The sequence below is a fragment of the Malaya genurostris genome, unplaced genomic scaffold (assembly GCF_030247185.1).
Source record: "Malaya genurostris strain Urasoe2022 unplaced genomic scaffold, Malgen_1.1 HiC_scaffold_12, whole genome shotgun sequence".
Lineage (NCBI taxonomy): Eukaryota > Metazoa > Arthropoda > Insecta > Diptera > Culicidae > Malaya > Malaya genurostris.
This window is the reverse complement of record NW_026682610.1, coordinates 39,284-60,258: the sequence shown is the minus strand read 5'-3', so window position 1 is coordinate 60,258 and position 20,975 is coordinate 39,284. Positions and strand designations below refer to the sequence as shown.

Here is a 20,975-nt window from a genome sequence, read left to right as displayed (position 1 = left end):
ACACCTTTTAATATAATTGTATTGTAGAAATGTCATTCTATTAGCGAATACAGATAAATACAGATATTTTATACGAATCAATACAGATTTTCTATGAAAATATCTGGCATCTCTGGTCATAACATACATAGGTTAAAAAACCCATATACATTGCAATCATGAAAAAATTAAACTGAATTATTGTTTGAGTATTTTCGATTACATTTATTCAGTTCAAGTACTGTAAAGAAGCAAACTGTTTGTAATACTGCGGTTTTAAGTTGCCGCACGAAATTAACATGAACACATTTCTGAAATTTAAATCAAGAAGCAGATTCATTTCCACTCCATTTGAAAACGTAAAGAATTTTTTCAAGCGTGTTCTTGTACACAATTTATCGATGAACTTTTAAAATTATAATAAAAAAAATTCTGTAGTTTTCATGTATTGTTTCAAGTCTAATACAATTTACGTCATCCATATGTGTAGTTTTAATCAAAGGCTTGTAGGTTTTGCAACTTTCTTTGTAGTATTTTATCATATTTATTAGGAGATATTGCTTTAGCTAACATACCAGGAGCAACCCATTCTTTGTAGTGTTCATAATCTATTTAGGTACTAGAGTCAAATACACGCTAATAGCACGAGAATGTGATGCTTTTTGCATATTCTAAATACTTTCAAGGTGTTTGGACAAATTTTTCAATTTACTTGAGTTAGATATATGGGTAAAAACATTATTTGCTCATTGTTATCGATCGAATAAGCTTTTTCCTACAATCCGTTTGAGCGACGTTTTCTGTCCACAGGATTCAGAAATTTTATTACAAACTACAGTTACTGGGCATAGGTTAGTTTCGACTTACTTTTGTTATTTTAAGTAAACACCACGCAGTTTTTAATTAATATGCTTTTTAAACGGTTCGACTTGTACATAATATGCCAAACACACAAAATATATATAACGATGTACAAAACAATGCATTAAAATTAAGATTATCAATACTAATATGTTTATGAAAATCTAAGATGTTATCGATAACTATCTAAATAAAAAAGAAACGTATTCGAAAACTCAAAGTCGATAGTAATAAGGCTTTCGACCATTTCTTATCGAGTTCAGTCGTTTACGAGCTCGATTGTTTTGGTTCCATAATGCCAAAACTTCTCGATAATCTAATACTTCTTCGAGTGAAGTCGAACGAAGCTCGATGATCGACTTCGAATCGAGAACCATAATACGAAACGTGGTTGATTCGATAAAATTTCAGTCGAATCGAGATACATAATGCCACCCCAGGTACAGTCACAAGAGTCGCCAACCTCAGAAATCGATGTAGTGCAGTCGTTGAGCCAAGTCAACGACATATCGCTTAGTAAAAAGATGATAGACGTGAAAATCGATGGTCACCCTATTCGGATGGAATTGGACACAGGAGCACCGTGTGGTATTATTGCCGAATCTATATTACGCTCATTCAAGCCCAAGTTCTCACTGCAGAAAGCAGATAAACAGTTTTCAAGTTATACCGGTCATCACATTACGTGTCTTGGTCGCATGACTGTGAACGTTTCAGTTGGATCAAAAACTCGCAGGCTCAATTTATACGTAGTTTCTGGAAACACCGACTCGCTATTTGGTCGTGAATGGATACCTCACTTCGTTGATCAGATCAATTTGAATCGTATCTTTTCACCAATATCAGTGAACTCTGTGACGGGCTATACTACACATGAAGCAACTCAGCTTTCCAGGGTGTTAGACAGCTTCGAAGAGATTTTCAGTGATGTGCCAGGAAAACTGATTGGACCTCCAGCTAAAGTACATCTAAAACCAGGAGTATCACCAGTCTTTGCTAAAGCTCATGATGTGCCCTTCGCATTGCGTAATCGTTATGCGGCAGAAATAGAAAAAAAAATCACGTCAGGATTTTACGAAAAAGTCGAATACTCCGAGTGGGCGTCGCCGACTCACATAGTTGTGAAAAAAAATGGGAATCTTCGCATTACTGGTAACTACAAACCAACTGTAAACCCAAGAATGATCATAGACGAACACCCTATTCCAAAAGTCGATACCATATTCAACAAAATGAAGGGAGCTACTTTGTTCTGCCATTTAGATGTAACCGATGCCTATACACATCTTCCAATCGACGAAGAATTTCGTCATGTTTTGACACTAAACACCACAACGCATGGGCTGATTCGCCCTACAAGAGCAGTATATGGAGCCGCTAATATACCTGCTATTTGGCAGCGACGCATGGAAACAGTTTTAAAGGATCTAGATAATGTGGTCAGTTTCTATGATGACATCATTGTATTCGCAGAAAATTTTCAAGCCCTTATACAGGCTTTGACAACGACACTGAATAGGATGAAACAAAATGGATTACGACTCAATCGTGCGAAATGCGTGTTCGCTACAACGTCGTTAGAATGTTTAGGCCACAAAATAGATCATAACGGACTACACAAATCAGACAAGCATATAGAAGTCATTCGTGATGCACCGTTACCGGCTACTCCAGAAGAACTGCAGCTATTTCTTGGTAAGGCTACGTATTACAGTGCGTTCATTCCAAACTTATCCACAAGAGCTCGAAGTTTGCGAGATTTACTCATGGCAGAATCTTTCGAATGGTCTACTGAAGCAAAACGAGCTTACAAAGATTTAAAAGAAGCCCTTATTTCGCCACAAGTTCTTATGCAGTACGACCCAAGTTTACCCTTGGTACTAGCAACAGACGCTAGCAAAACCGGTTTAGGTGCAGTACTTTCACATCGATTAAGTAACAGTACAGAACGTCCAATAGCATATGCCAGCACTACATTGTCTAGCACAGAACAACGATACCCCCAAATTGATAAAGAGGCACTCGCAATCGTTTGGGCTGTTAAAAAATTCTTCCATTATCTATATGCACGTAAGTTTACGCTTATTACCGACCACAAGCCTCTAGCACAAATATTGCATCCAGAAAAATCCCTTCCAACGCTTTGTATCAGCCGTATGGCAAATTACGCAGATTATCTGGTACATTTCAACTACGATGTCGTTTATAAACCAACACAACAGAATACTAACGCTGACTACTGTTCCCGACCACCAGTTAAATCTTTGAAATCCGCCGAAAATAATGAATCTCCGCATGAAGGCAATGAGGACGCATTCGAGGGATTCACTTTAAATGCCATACAGCAATTACCGGTAAGAGCAGAATTAATAGCACGCGAAACGAAAAAAGATGCGTATCTAGGAAAGCTGGTGCAGGAATTAGAATCTGGCCGGGATCTTGCCCAGCAAGGACACAAAGCTCCAGAATCAAAATATACTTTGGTTGCAAATTGCTTACTATTCGAACACAGAGTAGTAATACCACCGGTCCTTCGACAAGCAATTCTTAACGATTTACATGTTGCGCATATTGGAGTTGTTAAGATGAAGGGGTTGGCTCGATCCTTTGTTTACTGGCCAGGCATCGATTCAGACATCGAACGAACAGCGAAATCTTGCAGTAGTTGTGCTCGCACGGCACCTGCACCAAACAAGTTCAATTCACATCATTGGGAGTATCCAAATGGCCCTTGGGAGCGTATACACATCGACTACGCTGGTCCAGTTGCGGATAAAATGTTGCTAGTAATCGTGGATGCCTACAGCAAATGGTTTGAAGTAAAAATTACAACCTCGACAACAACAGCAGCTACAATACACATTCTAGATGAACTTTTTGCTTCTTACGGAGTACCAATAACAATAGTATCGGATAATGGTCCTCAATTTACTGCAGCGGAATTCAAACTTTTTCTCCAAAAAAAAGGAGTAAAATATCATAAACTTTCAGCTCCATATCACCCCGCGACGAACGGCCAAGCTGAACGGTACGTGCAAACGGTGAAACAAGCATTAAGAGCAATGGGAACAGCACGAGATACGCTGAACAGTGACATAAACGAGTTTTTGCGACAGTACCGAAAAGCTCCACACTCCGAAACCGGAGAATCTCCTGCGAAATTGTTTCTAGGCCGAAACATAATAACACGACTGGATCTTGTCAGACCGCAAACACCTAACACTACAGTTACGGAAAAACAACGCACCGCGTTCGAATCGACGTTTCGTACTTTCAACCCGGGAAAACAAGTCTATTTTCTATCAGGAAACACTAGAATGGACAAGTGGATTCCAGGTATCATTACTGGCCGTGTGGGAGACCTGCACTATGAAATTGTTTATAATGGAAAAACATTCAAACGTCACATCGACCAAATACGTAATTTCCTCAGTAGCGAGTGCAAACCGCAGGGCACAAAACAACACGAAACAAACGATACCAGTCATAGAGGTGGGTCGCTGCGCCGAAGTCATTACTATGGGAACATTATGACGTCAGAGAAACTACCCTCTCAGCAGGCCGTTCAATTTTGTTGATTTTTGAGCGCTTGTTGAACGATATATTGCACGAAATATTCGTTCAATTTGCTGGAACGGTTTGTTGTTGTTTTTTCTCTTGCAAAAATAGTGTGAAAATTAAGTGTTACCTTTCCATAGAACGAAAATTTGTTGTTATTCTACGTGAAGTAGAAGTATTGTGCAGGTATGTATTGTTAGTTTAAACAAATAAGTGGAAAAAACTTCAGAAATTCTGCAGTAAAACTAGTCCAACGGGGCTCCAACTCCTCATGTTAAAAATGGCTCAACAATGGACCTCTGTCTGCCGGGTTTGTTGAACGAAAAAAATGGCATTCGGTTCAACGGTCTGTTTCAAAATCGGCAAACAAAGGTCCCGTGTTGGCCTCCCGTTGAACGATTGATTGGACTTTCATTGGACCAATGATCCAACGTATTGGACCAATGAAGGACCACCGTTGAACGTTTTTTTCTAAGTGGGTACCAACCGTTTTGAGCTCCAATTTGTCCGATTCGTATGATTCTGCAAATTCCAATTTTCTTACACCGTGTAGCAGGCCGAATCAACAACGGGATATATCTCCACCTGGACTCCGTCGCTCGGAAAGGTTGCGTCGGGCACCACTCAGATATTCTCCTTAAGGGGGAAGAAATGTTATGTATGAACTATATACTTTCAGTTTAGTGTGTAATTTTTGAATTAGTAAAAAAAAAGAAGCTATACTTCGCGCCAGTTCAGTACTAAGTTTTGATTATCGAATAAAACGTTTAAGAAGATTCTTCGCTGTTATTATTTAAAACTTTACCCATATACGCGACAGTTTGTAAACAACGGATCAAAGATCGAAAACAATAGCGTTCTGCCTGACAAATAAAACCCTTTAATTTGCAACTAGTCCGATCAAAATGAGCCCAGTCATCTTTGAGATCTACGTCCAATCAACAACGGGATATATCTCCACCTGGACTCCGTCGCTCGGAAAGGTTGCGTCGGGCACCACTCAGATATTCTCCTTAAGGGGGAAGAAATGTTATGTATGAACTATATACTTTCAGTTTAGTGTGTAATTTTTGAATTAGTAAAAAAAAAGAAGCTATACCACAGACTAACAGACAGGACACTCAAATTAGATTCTTCAATCATTTTAACGGTCATTTCGAATATTCCTTTATTTGGGACAGTACTCACATGTGTCATGATGGCGCCACGTTACTCTATCAAAAACATCCTGTCTGTCATCTAGACTTTGTTTATTTTTTTCATTTACCAACAGAGTTGCCATTCATACAGAATTACCTGTAATGTATTGATTTGTATACGTCCATGCGAATTTCATGCAGGATACAGATTTAATACATATTGCCAAAACTATACACATAATTGTGCCTACTTCTCATCCTCCAACGCAATACAAAATCGAACCCGTTTTGTTACAATATTTACTTGCTTCTGGTCTGCCGCCACTTAATTTCGGGTGAAAACTACCAACACAATAAAAATAGTCTAGATGAACAACGTTGAGTCAAATAAATGGTTACCTTCCAACATCGCGAAAAAGTTAAATATATTATCAACGTTATCCAATAATTTATTGTGACGATTCATTTTCAAATATTTTGATGAAATCAGGCATCCCTGCAAGCAGCTGATCGGTGTTGACAAACGAGGGGAAACCAACTAGTAAAAAAAACTTGTACATAACACAAGGGGTGTACAGATAGTAAATAGTTCGCGCAGTACAATATAGGTGGAACTAGTGCATAACGAAAAATTATTTTTATAAGAATTTACTCATACTGTCATGTCTGTTAGTCTGTGGCTATACTTCGCGCCAGTTCAGTACTAAGTTTTGATTATCGAATAAAACGTTTAAGAATCTTCGCTGTTATTATTTAAAACTTTACCCATATACGCGACAGTTTGTAAACAATGGATCAAAGATCGAAAACAATAGCGTTCTGCCTGACAAATAAAACCCTTTAATTTGCAACTAGTCCGATCAAAATGAGCCCAGTCATCTTTGAGATCTACGTCTCTGTGTTCTGTACACACATACAGACACACAGACATTTGCACGGTTCGTCGAGCTGAATCGATTGGTAAAAATTCTAAAGTATAGCGAATACAATACCTTTTTTTATGTAAATCTTTGCCTATTTTTATATTAATAAAACAGGAAATGTAAAATATTAGAAAACTCTTAAAAATCATTAAAAAAACTATGATGGAAAAACTACATTTCGGGCCCTCACTAACTTTAGCTAAAGCAGTTAATAGAATTATTTGATCTCTTTAACTTTTTCGTACAATTTAATTCTATTGAATTAATTTAACGTCACTACACACTTAGAAAATTTCGCAGAATTCGGTAATTTTTTATCGAATTTTCAACAGCTGAACGTTCGGTAATGAGTTCGGTAATCAAATTCATTACCGATCGTTTGGTAATTGCTGAACTGTCAAACAACTACCGTAAACTGTAAACCAAATGGATCTAACTGATTGTTCGGTAATTTGTTGTTTGTTTGTTTTCCTTTGGTTAAAATTTTTAGGATTTCGAAAAGCAACACATGTTCACAATAACGAATGAAGAAAATTCCAACCTGCTGTGGCTGTGGTTTTATTCCATGAAACAAGGGTCAAATGTTCCGGCTGACCGCAATTATGAGCACCTTCCAAAACACTGCACAATCCGTCAAGTCCACCAGAAATTACCCTCGAATGATTTGTGTAGGCAGCAAGTGGACAAGTGATACAAAATTATTTTCTGCCTAGGGTAAACAAAAAGCTTTTAGTGGTTCTAATGTTTCAAAAACTTTAGCACCTGTACCACAGACTAACAGACATGACAGTATGAGTAAATTCTTATAAAAATAATTTTTCGTTATGCACTAGTTCCACCTATATTGTACTGCGCGAACTATTTACTATCTGTACACCCCTTGTGTTACGTAAAAGCTTTTTTACTAGTTGGTTTCCCCTCGTTTGTCAACACCGATCAGATGCTTGCAGGGTAGCCTGATTTCATTGAAATATTTGAAAATGAATCGTCACAATAAATTTTTGGATTACGTTGATAATATATTTAACTTTTCTAGCGATGTTGGAAGGTAAACATTTATTTTACTCAACGTTGTTCATCTAGACTATTTTTGATTGTGTTGGTAATTTTCACCCGAAATTAAGTGACGGCAGACCAGAAGCAAGTAAATATTGTAACAAAACGGGTTCGATTTTGTATTGCGTTGTAGGATGAGAAGTAGGCACAATTCTTTATATAGTTTTGGCAATATGTAATTAATCTGTATCCTGCATGAAATTCGCATGGAGATATACAAATCAATACATTACAGGTAATTCTGTATGAATGGCAACTCGGTTGGTAAATGAAAAAAATAAACACAGTCTAGATGACAGACAGAATGTTTTTGATAGGGTAACGTGGTGCCATCATGACACATGTGAGTACTGTCCCAAATAAAGGAATATTCGAAATGACCGTTTATATGGTTAAAGAATCTAATTTGAGTGTCCTGTCTGTTAGTCTGTGCCTGTACCTCAATCCATTTGATGAACTCTTCAAGATTTATATTGTTTGGTCAATAAAAAGACACTTACTAAAAACTGTTTGACAGTTAATTTCATGACAATCAGTTTTCACAGAATTTCGGTTATTGGAAGATAATATTGCCATTCGGACGGTATGGTTTTTACCGTACTCGGCGACTATTCAGATTTACCGTATGAATTGTATATCTATTGACAAAATTCTGTAATGAAAATTTACGTAAGTCTGATCATCCGGTAAAAAATTGGCATAATTATTGTAAAAGAAAACTCATGTACCGAAATATCGGTCATTTCTATAGATTACCGAAATTCCTCGTCAAAAATATTATCGAACAAAGGAATTAAATCTTAGTGTGTATTTATTATTTTTACGTTTCGTCTTTGACTCATCATTGCATAGCAGTTCAAATGAGTCAAAAACGAAACGTAAAAATAATAAAAACGGTTATGTGCCCTAGCACAAAATTTGGCTAACCCCTAAATGGCCTTTAGTGTGTAGTAAAATTTGCCGACGTTAGTATATTTACGGATTATTCATAAATTTTACTGAACGACGAAAAAGTCAGTATAATTATGACAGGAAGATGTTTAGTGCAATTTACCGATCGTTCAGCAAATAAAATTTTTGCTAAAGCTGTTTGAAAGTCAGTAAAATTTTACCGACATCCGTAAATATGATTTGGTGTGTACACACCAATTCAAATTTGGATTTTTTTACAGTTTTGATATGTAAAATTTGTTTTTACAAAAAAATTATGTGAAATTATTCCATTTCACCGACTTCGTTAAAACATTCAGCAGCTGTCGGTAATACACACGAAAACTTTGCTGAAAAGTTGTTTCTTCTTTGCTGACGTATTTTGTAAACATGGTAACGTCACGGCATCTACACCATTCAGTAAAAATTTCACCGATTTTAAGTAGTTAGTAAATCAACACGGAAAAATATGTAAACAGTGCTGAGCTTCAGTGATATTTACTGAATGCTTTCGGTGAAAAGAAAGTCGGTCGAATCACGCCATTTTGTTGTTAGAAAAAAAAAGCTTGCAGTGATGAAAATTAAAGCTTATCGGTGCTTTTAGTGAGTTAGAAATAGTTTTCCCGGATAATGGACAGTATTTTAGACTTGGTCAGGGATGCAGAGGTGAAGGATCCTTTAAGTAAGTATATTTATAATAGCAAGATACGCATATTCCTGACGAGTATATCATCTGCTTTTTTGCCGTAAAACAGTTCCGAGTTATGTTGAAGGACTCGCACGGCACATTAGGTGGCACATTGAAAGTAACCATCATCTATCGGACAAATTTTCGATTTTCGAAGTCTCAAAATTTTTCTATGTCCCAAAATCGATGTTTATAAAACAAATTCATGAGATTACACCAGCTCTGGACGTTTCATACATTTCTAAAACATTAGGCATAAAAATAAGTTCTTCCATATTGCGGTTTCTTTCGTCGCGGATTTCCGAAGTTACGCGGAAATGATATTTGTCATCAAAAAAAATTTTTTGCGCGTTAAAACGCGATACGTATCTCCAGCGTAAAAAGAGACCTCAGTGTAAATGATGAACCAGTCAGTAAATTTCGACAGTTCATTGTTGAGATGAATTTTACAAGTCATTCAGTACTTTTACTGAACTGTTTACTGACTGTTTAGCAGTTTGAAAGTCAATAAAATCTCACCGCCACCCGTAAATATGATTTGGTGTGTAGTTTTCACTTGCTGAATAAAAAAAATCGCGAGGCGGAAATTTGTAACACCCCACTTAGAAAAAAACGTTCAACGGTGGTCCTTCATTGGTCCAATACGTTGTATCATTGGTCCAATGAAAGTCCAATCAATCGTTCAACGGGAGGCCAACACGGGTCCTTCGTTTGCCGATTTTGAAACAGACCGTTGAACCGAATGCTATTTTTTTCGTTCAACAAACCCGGCAGACAGAGGTCCATTGTTGAGCCATTTTTAACATGAGGAGTTGGAGCCCCGTTGGACTAGTTTTACTGCAGAATTTCTGAAGTTTTCTCCACTCATTTGTTTAAACTAACAATACATACCTGCACAATACTTCTACTTCACGTAGAATAACAACAAATTTTCTTTCTATGTAAAGGTAAAACTTAATTTTCACACTATTTTTGCAAGAGAAAAAACAACAACAAACCGTTCCAGCAAATTGAACGAATATTTCGTGCAATATATCGTTCAACAAGCGATCAAAAATCAACAAAATTGAACGGCCTGCTGAGAGGGACACTTAATGTTATACTGATATTCGGTTTTGTGAATTACCGTGTTTACCAGCAATTGGTCGTTTTGCCGAAATCAGCAAATCTCGGTAAACAACTTTTAGACAACCGAAATTCGATGATTCTTCAAAGTAACCATTTTTCTTCAGTGCAAAACTGAGTGATGTAAATAAGTCCATGTGTTCATATATGGAATTACTTGCAAATATAAATTAAAACCGAATATAGCGATATGTTCCTTGATATTAAGAACAAATTCGTTCAATGTTCGACTATTATTCGTGACAAGAGGGATAAAGAGTGAGCATTCTTACGGGATAAAGACCCTCACAACGCTAATCTGCTGCATGAAATTGATTGGAATCCGGTATGATATATTTTTTTAAATATTCAATGTTTTTATTATTGTTGTTACCGAGAATAACAGTTGTTTTAATGTTTTGCCGAGATTCTGGAAAAAAAATTAAGTGGGGTAAACATATTTTTCCCGGTTTTACACTAAATTCTCGGTTTTTCCCGGTGAAACCTAACTTCCGAATTTTTCCCGATTTTCTCGGTCACTTGTCACTTTGATTGTTGCAATCAAATGTTGGAACCTTTAGAATTATCCTAAATTTATATTTCATTAGTCATTTGGTTAGACAACGGAACAGTCGTATCACCAACGGACCAACCTTTTCAACTTGAAAATAATCAGTTATAAAAAAATTTCAGAAATTTATTCTGGCCGCGAACCTTGTACAAGGTCGACCAAAGACCAACGTGCTCTTGATTTCGATTTTGATTTCGAAAACATGACGGAACATTAAGACAGTGTGAATCACGATTTGGAATAGTTGCCATTTACGCACAAGAGTTGGACGGCTACGTTTGACTGGACATGCCCGATGGATGCGGGATAGCTCAATGAAATCGAACCTTGAAACCAGTGCAGTAAAACTTCATTCTGTTCAATTGAAATCGAATGTGAAACACACTAACAATCTTTTTACTGTAGTAAACTTCACACTGACACACACACACACACACACAACGTTCGATTCTCTTCAAATCAAAGCTCAGTTCAACAACCGTCAGTTGATCTCTCGAAGTGACAAAATATCTCTTTCAATAGTATGAGTGCGGCCTTCAAGTGAGGTTCTTGTAAACATTCGAATTGGTTCAAGATAATGGATGAAGGACAAATTAGATAGCTGAAATATCGTTTACAGAATATACATAAATTGATAGTTTCCTTCTTCAGTTTTCATTTTTAATACTTTACTCCATTAATAATTCTATTCATTTGAACTTGCTCACTACCAACAGCGAAGACAACGAAGCAGCTAGACTACTTGGCACTTGAAACTGAGCAAGCAAAACTTCAAATGACTAGGTACGATTATTCAACTGACGATGAATTCACTTGAAAATGGCAGCAAAAGTCATATGAATTCGTATCGATATCATCCGATTGAAAATGAAATTTTACCACACTACCTAAAACTGATTTCGCAGACACGAAGTAGCAAGTAAGTTGGGATAATCTCAGAAGTAATGCAGTTTCAAGTGCAACCAAATTAGTTGACATATAACCTACAAAAAAACAATACACAAAAGTAAAAAGCACATTTCTTTTGGAACAAACAAATCGAAAGTTTATTAGCAATATTCGAAATATTAATGCATCGCCGAGAAGAATCGCACTGTTTATCGAAATATTAGTCACTGTTTGCCATCCCCCGCCGGCACACTGAGTGCGGCAGCTTCCGGGGTCGTTTGTTGGTTTTGGGCACGATTTGGATCGTCCGGTTTCATGGCTGGAAATAGCAGCACCTCTTTGATATTGTTGTTATCGGTCAAAAACATCGTTAACCGATCCATGCCCATACCCCAGCCACCGGTGGGCGGCAAACCGTACTCCAGCGCGGTGCAAAAGTTCTCGTCCACCAGTTGGGCCTCGTCGTCTCCGGCAGCTTTGTCGGCGGCCTGTTGCTCGAAGCGTTCCCGCTGGACGGCCGGATCATTCAATTCCGTGTAGGCGTTGCAGATTTCCTTCCTCATGACAAACAGCTCGAACCGTTCGGTCAGCCCCGAAGCGCTACGGTGGTACTTGGCCAACGGGGACATGATTTGCGGATGGTCACAGATGAACGTCGGATTGATACAGTTCTCCTCCAGAAACTCGCCAACCAGCTTGTCCAGCAAACGGGTCGTCGTGCGCGGAGGAGGACATTCCACCTCGTGCTTGACACACAAATCGCTTAAGAATTTGTTTGCCTCGGTCGAATTCAGCTGATCCGCTGCAGGAAACTTAACCTTCAGGATCTCCTCTAGCGAACTGATCATCGAGATTCGCTTGAAAGGCGGCGTAAAATCGATCTCGTATTCCTTGCCTTCCGGACCGTCCGGATGATATTTAACCTTGTAGCCCCCGAGAATGCTCTTCACCATTCCGGATACCATTTTCTCGGTCATATCAATGATATCGTTGTAGTCGGCATAGGCCATGTAAAACTCACACGTCGTAAACTCCGGGTTATGCGTCAAATCGATACCTTCGTTACGGAACTGCCGACCGATTTCGTACACGCGGTCCAAACCACCCACGGTCAACATCTTCAAGTACAGTTCTGGCGCAATTCTCAAAAACAAATCCATATTCAGTTCGTTGTGGTGCGTCACGAACGGTTTCGCAGTGGCACCCCCAGCGATCATGTTCATCATGGGAGTTTCGACCTCCAGGAAACCCATTCCGTTTAAAAATTGTCTAACATAGTTAAGGATCTTGGCTCGCACGTAGAAAATGTCCCGCACATTATTATTCAAGATCAAGTCCAAATATCTCTGGCGGAAGCGGGTCTCCTTGTCCTTCAAGCCGTAGTGTAAATGCGGCAACATGTGCAGACATGGTGACAGGAGTTTCAACTTTCTTGGAATCACAGAAAGTTCCCCTTTTTTGGTCTTACCGGGATAGCCCTGAATGCCAACGATGTCACCCCGGCGGAGCCGTGCCGTATCTTCGGCAAAAGCCTGCAACGAGAAAGTTGGTTCATAAAAAACCGAAACCTCCGAAATGGGACCGACCGACTTACCGCCTCGCTCTCGTACAATTTGGCATTGGCCATGACCTGCAGCTTTACGCCTTCGCCCCGCAAATCGTAGAATATCAACTTCCCACCCGATTCCCGAATGGCATGAATCCTGCCAGCCACCGAAAGCTGAACCTGTTCCAGCATGTCTCCATCCTTGAGATCACTGTACTTCTGAATGTAGTTCTCCAACGAACAGCTGACATGGAACTTGTGCGGATAGGGATGCGTTTCCGGTGATTTTTTCAGCTCGGCCACGGCCGCACTACGCAGCTTGAAATACTCATTCGGCGAAATCTCCTCCTCATTTATTTTGGATTGATCTTTCGGCTTGGCACCCCCCGTAGCAGCAGATGCAGCTGTTGCCTGTTTCTCTTTCTCCTCCTTTTCTTTAGCCTTTTGTTCCGCTTTTAGCCGGCGCTTAAGCTCACTGCAATAGAAATAGATTGAAGAAAGAGCAACGATGAAAAGCCATCAATGCAACATCAAAAATGAATCACGCACGCTTTCTGTCGGGTCGACTTGAACCGTGAAAATTGACCGCAATTGTTGAACGCCGGTGAGGTCAATCGACCGGACAAGACGGTGTTATTTTGCAAGCAAATGGAACCGATTATTCGTCCGATTTTGATCATTATTGTCTGATCACCATGAAAGAATTTGTTGTTGTTACAAGTTTACTATTTTCACAAACCAAAACAGTTCAAGTAAACACGTGTAGTTATCGCGATTTCACTTTTCTGTACTAAAGTACCCTTTAAGGCACTCGCCAAATACCCATACACTTTTCATAGGCGTGCAAAATCCGACCAATGGAAACTTACTTTTTGGAAAGCTTTTCTACGGCTCCGTCCGACATTGCTTACAAGTGCACACAAGGGATGAAACTTTAGTGGTCAATTATACCGAAGTAAATAGTAGTATATTAGATGATGAAACAACTAAAACTATCAAATATTGCTCTACAAAACCATCCGAAAATGCGGTATGCTTCTTTTTCGCGTATTTGCCGCTTCCTACTTTGACGGCGGACACGCAATTTGACGTTTGATTGGTTAGTGTGTTAGTGTGATTCGCACAAATTCCGATGAGTGACTTCAGCATTACATAGGGGTGCATAAAATGATTGCTCACAACAAAGTAAATTGGCACATTTACTGCAAGAGCTGTGGGAAGGATTTTTTTTGAGTTCAAACTTTCCCAATTTCTTATGAAAACTGGTAAATTTGTTCGCAAAATTATTCAAGAAGTGAGGAAAATTCATTTTTGAGACGATGGCACATATTTGAATTAATTTAGCGAAAAGAAGTTAATTTTAGAATTTTTATTTATCGTAACTCTTTCACCTTGGATTTATTTAACAATTTATTTAACTTTGAAATACAATGGGTAAAATATTAACCTTCTGGGTCCAACCTGTGATATTTATTGTGTCATTTCATGGAATTGATCGCATCAATTTCTGAAGCATTTTTTTCGCTTTTCCGACGATTTTTTTTTGTCAAATTTTAGAGGTTTTAACCTTAAGGCCGTTCGTCTCTTCGGACCAGAAAAACCTCCTGACGGTTTAATTTCGGTATTCCAACAAAACTTTGTGTCTGCTTAGCGGATTAAATTAAACTGGTGGAGAAGGTAGAACAATTTGAACTGTTTTAAGCACTGGTGAAATTTGTTTCATGAGCGAATATGAAGCTCGTTTTACAATGCAAAACTATATTCTTCATTGCTCTTCAACGTTTATAGATTTGTTAGAATTTATATGATTCTGTATTATCATAGTGCACCTTCATATGCAATACATTTCATATCGCAAATGAACTGAAACCGAAAAAACCGCGCCTCCGTCAATTCGATTTTTTGGTTATAATTTCTTGGTTCAAATTTTATAAATGTCAAAAATTATGCTTTATACCACTCTTACCATGCTCTTACACACAGAAAAAAAAAGTTGTAAAGATAACCAAATTTGGATTTCACACAATGATTTTTATTCTTGAAATAGTGACAACAAAAATCCAGTTTTGGGGGACGGGTATAGTGTGATGGGTAAATCGATGCCTTTCACGCAGCTCGCCTGGGTTCGATTCCCAACCCCGCACGTAGGGTCAGAAAGTTTTTCTGGCCCGAAGAGGCGAATGACCTTAAGGTTAAAACCTCTATAATCGAAACAAAAAAAATCCAGTTTAATTTAACAAATATCGCAGTTTTAAACTACAAAACATGTTAACTAATTTTTCTCAGAGAATTCAATATAAATATTTTGATGAAAATAACAAATATTTTACTTGTGCGTTCCTGTCGATTTCTTGACAAATTATTTCACAGTAATTTCAATTTGAAAAAAAAATTGTTTCAGATGAACGAACTTTAGTAAAAATTGATAACTGTAGCGCTTTGAATTTACACTTTTCAGTTGAAATAAATTAACAAAAATTTAGTTTTTACAACTAACACTTTTGTTTGTTACAATCATACATTTTTGTTTGTTTGTTTTTTTTTTGTGAAATAATTTCTTTCATAACTAATTTGCAAGGTTATTTTTTACTCTACTTTTATTTTTTATGCTACTCGATTTATATGACTTTCAAAATTCTTAAAAATCAAACTTTTGATTGATACTTCTAATTTCCAAGACATTTCGTCCTTTTGTCGTGAGGCGATCGAATTATGGACATACCACAATCAGCGTTGCCAGGTTTCCTGATTTATCTGGCAAATGCCAGATTTTTCGCGCTTTGCCAGACGCTCAAACTAACCAGATATTTTGCCAGATTTTCCAATTTTATCCTGGTTTAAAATTTTTTCTAGATTTTGTCAGATCTCACTAGATTTTTACGGTGAGACCTTTTTTATTTTTTGTTTGCTCACTCATAATGAAGCCCGGTCAAAATTTCTTTGTATATAGTGAACCCAGACAAATCCAGATCAATTTTTAAGTTTTGACAGATTTTTGAAAAAATGACTTGGCAGCTGTGACCGCAATCAAACTTTGGCATTTTTATTAGTATTCAATGATTTGGCGCTGCATCAGTCCGGTCAAGATCAGTGCAACAAATATTTTTTCGTGCAGACAGTAAGTTATAAAATGTTATGCGCTGTTCAAAAATATTATTATTTATCAATACATACGCTTGAATTGTTGAAAACTCTCAACGAAACGAAGAAAGCAGGTAAGATTTTAGTTATGAAACGCGCACAAACTTTATCCGTGGAAAAAGAAAAAGTTCTAATTCATTCGCACTGCAAAAAATTGCTCTGGTTTATAAGAAATATAATTAATATGGTTCATTTAAACTTAGTTGTATCACTACACAAGTAAGACCAAAGATGAATTGAACAATATCATTTTAGAAGGTACAGTAGGATTGAATCAACATAGATGTTGCTGATAACATCAAGTCAACTTTGGTTGACATGTAATAAATAGTTGGTTTATTTCAATAATAAAATCAGCAAATATGTGGTTTCATTCGACTAGACCAAAATTTTGATTCCTATCAAACAGGGAACAATGTTGATGTTGAAGAGAGAAATTAGTTCGAAACAATCATATTATAGCTAGAAATCGTCATAAATCAAATTAAAAAATCTATTAACAGTTTTGTTGTATCAAACTTATTCAGATATTTGCGTGTAGAATAATGTTCATGCATTTTTTGTGTGAATACCAATTAAAATGTAGTTTGAATTGTAAATCTAGATACTTCGACGATTACTGCAACAGTTGACGAAAAAGAAACATACAACACAGCAAACACGCAGCAAAATTGTAAAAAAGCTGGATTTCGTGTGATTGGAACAACACCTTTGGCCACACTGCCGTTGGGTGATGAAAAATTGAAGAAAGAGACATGTAAGATAGATGAATAAGCAAATTAAAAAAGGATTACTTGCGAAATAGAAGATAGGATTCGCAGATATTGGAAGCCATTGAAGATTGTTTGCAGTATTTCACTATATTATCTGAAGCTAAATTGTTCAGTCAGTTCATATTTGCCAGATACTATTCAATTAATAGAATTTTTTAAGGTTTTAACCTTAGGGTCATTCACCTCTTTGGGCCAGAAAAACATTCTGACTCTTTGTGCGGGGTTGGGAATCGAACCCAGGTAGGCTTCATGAAAGGCATCGACTAACCCATCCTGCTATACCCTTCCTTCAATCAATAGAATTAATAAGTAAACGGTATACAATTTATTATTATAGCCAGACAAATAACTACCTTTTATGAATAAAACAAAGCAACAGGTATAAAACCTAAATCTACGCGTAGTACGGAAGTTATTGGCTTTCTAGTACGGAGTTTAGGTAAGTTATACGTTGAAACAATCAAATACGCAGATTTGAAACTGGTTGATAAATTCGGTTGACAATTCACACGGATTGTACTTAAAGTCATTTGAATAGGGAGAGAAGAAACTAATTGAGAGTTGAATTTAAATTATCGTTTATACATTTAAAATAAACATAAATAAATTTGTAGCTCTGCTTTGAAACGCGACAGATTTCTTCGACAGTTTCTTTGGAGAATTCCGAACACCGTGTAATTCGGATTTTTTTAGTTGACTCTGGTTTGACTTAACCTTTATTTGGTTTGATGGTCAAATAATCGTTTAGTTTTTTTAAACAATAGGGATTTTTCTGCGTGAAATTATTACTAACCTGGCACAATGTCATTATGATTTATTATGAATTTAAAAAATAGCGCCTGCTGATTTGATAATCGATATTGACTCTTTTTACAGTGCACCTGTGAGTTCCCAACTGACGAACGAGCGCTTCATCCCATCTAGTAGCCCCTCAAGGTGTCAAAATTCGCCTTATGTGCAGCTTATATATCTGTTATGTAGTCGACTCGCATAATAGTGTTTTATTTTATGTGACGTGATCTGTGCAAAATTTGTTTGAAATCGCATAAATTCTAATCAAAATCTAGTCTGATCAACTGCTCGCAGTTGTTTAAATTATGCGACTAACGAGTGCAATTACTTTCGTGCATTAAGCGGAGAACGACAGCTGAAATTTTCCCTCATATTTTGCTATTATCTTACAGCAGAACAAGTGCAAAAATACAATATGCCAAATTTTCCACAGCGACTTCTTGTGCTACGAAGTTACATACAGTCTGCTGCCACCGGACACCGTAACCTTCACCAGTCCTCGGTCCACCGACGTGCTTCTGGACCGCCAAAACTGTCACCGTACGACGTAAGCATAAGTGAATTAATAGGAATTAAATTGACTGATTTAACCTATCTTTTGCTGCTCGTCGAGGTCGAAGACGAGTGTGATGTTTGCTTTGTGTCACTGATCACGGTGGGCGGGTTGTGTTAATTTGCTGAATTATTTGTGTCTACAAAACCGGATGTTTAATTTCTGCACAACGTCGTTCTTCTAGGTCAATTGTGTACTGAGAGCAAATGAGCACGCCCAGGAGCTCGTGGGCAGTTCGGTGAAGAGCTACGACACAAACCAGCTAGCATCGAATTCCCCGATCGAGGATTCCCGCAGTGAAGGCAGTTGCGTACATACCTCGGGTTTGCTACTGGGCATATTCGATGGCCATGCCGGACCGGCTTGCTCGCAGGTCATCAGCAAACGGCTGATGCGTTACATCGCGGCATCACTTGTTCCTCCCGACGATCTGAAACAGCACATTGCTAACGGGGCTCAGAGTCAATCCTATATAAACTGTCACAACGATAAGGTTTCCTTCGCGACTGGCATAGCTACCGGCATCGTTATTATTTATGAAGAAATGTTTCGTTTTATTTTCAGTTGGAATTTGTTAGTGAGATTAGAGATATTTACGAAAACAGCTTCCAAGTGTTCGCTAACGAGCTTACCAACACCACTCTGGCCGGCTTCCAGATGCATCAGGTGTTGGAAAATGCTTTCCTCCGATTGGACCAGGATCTTTCGAAGGAAGCCATTGAAAATCCCAGCCTGAGAACAATGTCCGTGGCGATGAGCGGGGCGGTCGCAGTCGTGGCTCACATCGACGGTCCCCATTTGCACATAGCTTCCGTTGGAGATTGTTCGGCCGTCCTGGGCACCGTTACCGATACAGGTTGGGTTTCTAGACACAATTCAATCGAACTTGTTAGCTGGTTAACTTCTCGTTTCTTTGTCAGGTCAATGGGTAGCAAAGAAGTTGTCAAACGAACATAACACCGACAATGTCGCTGAAGTTCGTCGACTGTTGAACGAACATCCAGCTACAGAACGGGACACCGTCATTCGTGGAGAACGCCTACTGGGTCAATTGGCCCCCCTTCGTGCCATGGGAGATTTTAGATATAAGTGGACCCGCCAACAGCTCGAACAGTTGGTCGTGCCGCAGTTTGGCGAGCAAGTTATCGCCCCATTCTACCTCACACCGCCCTATCTGACTGCTTGTCCGGAAATCACCCACCACATTTTGACACCTCGCGATAAGTTTCTGATTCTGGCAAGCGATGGCCTTTGGGATACGATGAGCCCGATGCAAACCGTCCACCTGGTGGGTGAACACATGTACGGTAAAGCCTTCCTGCAGCCACTGAAACTGCCGAAGCACGATGTTACATTCAGGGAAATCAGTCAAATGCTCAGCACTCGCAAAGCCGGCCTCCAGAAGAAACCGATGGACCGGAATGCCGCGACCCATCTGATCCGGAATGCCCTGGGCGGTACCGAGTACGGTGTGGAACACTCGAAGCTATCGCACATGCTTTCGCTTCCCCAGGACATCGTTCGGCTGTTCCGCGATGACATTTCAATCACGGTCGTGTACTTCGATTCGGAATATTTGCGGAACTGTCCCACTTAGCATTCGACGTCGTCGTCGGCGGGGGTTAGAAGACGTAGGGGTTAGCAAGCATTTATTGGAAAGAGGCAGCGTACTTCAAACGAGAGACATATATAGAGGGGGGGTCTAATTCTAGGGTCTTCGGCGGCACGTCCAAACGGGGCGTGTCGGGCGCGCTTTTTATTCTTTTCGCTTTTTGCGTACAACTTTGAACGAAATACAAGCTTCGTTTGTTGCCGAATATTATCGTAGTTATCATATAGTGAGTGTACATAAAGCAGCGTTTGCCTTTTTTTGAATCTTTTCTATGTCTAGATAATGTTTTTTTGCTCAATCTGTTACCTCTATTTTTCCGATTGTTTGAACAGGATGATAATAAAAAACAATGTGACTTGGAAACTATGAATTATTTTCGTTTTTCTTTGAGACACAGAGCACTCACTTTATGGGGAGAAATCTCTTCTGATCTTCATCAAATCTGGCATAACCAGAATCGGATCTAGCAGTTGATCGTGAGCGCCTATGAATTCGATGATCACTGGAATACGGAACCTTTGTGAGTTATGTACATTTTTCATGCTTACTGGCAGGACGGTCACAAGTTGCTATCGAAATATTCAGATAGAATATAGAATAAGGGTCTAATTACACCTTTCCTGGTCGGTTCAGTTTCGACACAGCTTCGTGCACGGACGGTAATATTCTTTCACTTGTCCGGCACCGTTTCGTGTCGTGGCGTAAACAGACCTAGAAGGTATCGAGCTGCTTTTTTTTTGTTAACCAGATATACCAGGTCTGCAGGTTTGTCTGCAAATCTGCAAATGTCTGATAAAGTGCTGAAGACATTTAAGCGTTAAGCGTTATTCACACTAGGCCGTGACGTATCCGGAACGGGAC

At 38.6% G+C, this 20,975-nt stretch overlaps 3 protein-coding genes across 4 annotated transcripts; 2 read left to right on the top strand and 1 right to left on the bottom strand.

Moving 5' to 3' along the window:
• The first annotated feature begins 1,268 nt into the window (after positions 1-1,268).
• On the top strand, positions 1,269-11,725 carry LOC131439919 (uncharacterized protein K02A2.6-like). Its single transcript, XM_058611024.1, has 2 exons — positions 1,269-4,332; positions 11,715-11,725. Exons 1-2 carry the CDS (start codon positions 1,269-1,271, stop codon positions 11,723-11,725), a joined length of 3,075 nt encoding a protein of 1,024 aa, XP_058467007.1.
• A 116-nt stretch (positions 11,726-11,841) lies between these two features.
• On the bottom strand, positions 11,842-14,309 carry LOC131439917 (lysine--tRNA ligase). 2 transcript variants are annotated; one of them, XM_058611021.1, is made up of 3 exons: positions 13,793-14,010; positions 13,292-13,718; positions 11,842-13,229 (listed from the first exon to the last, which is right to left on the bottom strand). In XM_058611021.1, the coding sequence occupies exons 1-3, from the start codon at positions 13,921-13,923 to the stop codon at positions 11,922-11,924; spliced, it is 1,866 nt and encodes a 621-aa protein (XP_058467004.1). In that variant the 5' UTR covers positions 13,924-14,010; the 3' UTR covers positions 11,842-11,921. The 2 variants fall into 2 exon arrangements, with proteins under 2 accessions (XP_058467004.1, XP_058467005.1); XM_058611022.1 differs by lacking the exon at positions 13,793-14,010 and adding an exon at positions 14,113-14,309 and having other exon boundaries at positions 11,845-13,229.
• A 3,824-nt stretch (positions 14,310-18,133) lies between these two features.
• On the top strand, positions 18,134-20,484 carry LOC131439918 (pyruvate dehydrogenase [acetyl-transferring]-phosphatase 1, mitochondrial). Its single transcript, XM_058611023.1, has 4 exons — positions 18,134-18,496; positions 18,687-18,995; positions 19,067-19,358; positions 19,423-20,484. Exons 1-4 carry the CDS (start codon positions 18,365-18,367, stop codon positions 20,097-20,099), a joined length of 1,410 nt encoding a protein of 469 aa, XP_058467006.1. The 5' UTR covers positions 18,134-18,364; the 3' UTR covers positions 20,100-20,484.
• Positions 20,485-20,975: the final 491 nt, after the last annotated feature.

Coding starts and splice junctions, on each gene's coding strand:
- LOC131439919 (XM_058611024.1), top strand. CDS start 1,269: ATGCCACCCCAGGTACAGTCACAAGAGTCGCCAACCTCAGAAATCGAT.
- LOC131439917 (XM_058611021.1), bottom strand. CDS start 13,923: ATGATCAAAATCGGACGAATAATCGGTTCCATTTGCTTGCAAAATAAC. Junction 13,719..13,792: donor AAGTCGACCCGACAGAAAGC/GTGCGTGATTCA, acceptor TTTCTATTGCAG/TGAGCTTAAGCGCCGGCTAA. Junction 13,230..13,291: donor AATTGTACGAGAGCGAGGCG/GTAAGTCGGTCG, acceptor TTCTCGTTGCAG/GCTTTTGCCGAAGATACGGC.
- LOC131439918 (XM_058611023.1), top strand. CDS start 18,365: ATGCCAAATTTTCCACAGCGACTTCTTGTGCTACGAAGTTACATACAG. Junction 18,996..19,066: donor TAAACTGTCACAACGATAAG/GTTTCCTTCGCG, acceptor TTTTATTTTCAG/TTGGAATTTGTTAGTGAGAT. Junction 19,359..19,422: donor GGGCACCGTTACCGATACAG/GTTGGGTTTCTA, acceptor TTTCTTTGTCAG/GTCAATGGGTAGCAAAGAAG.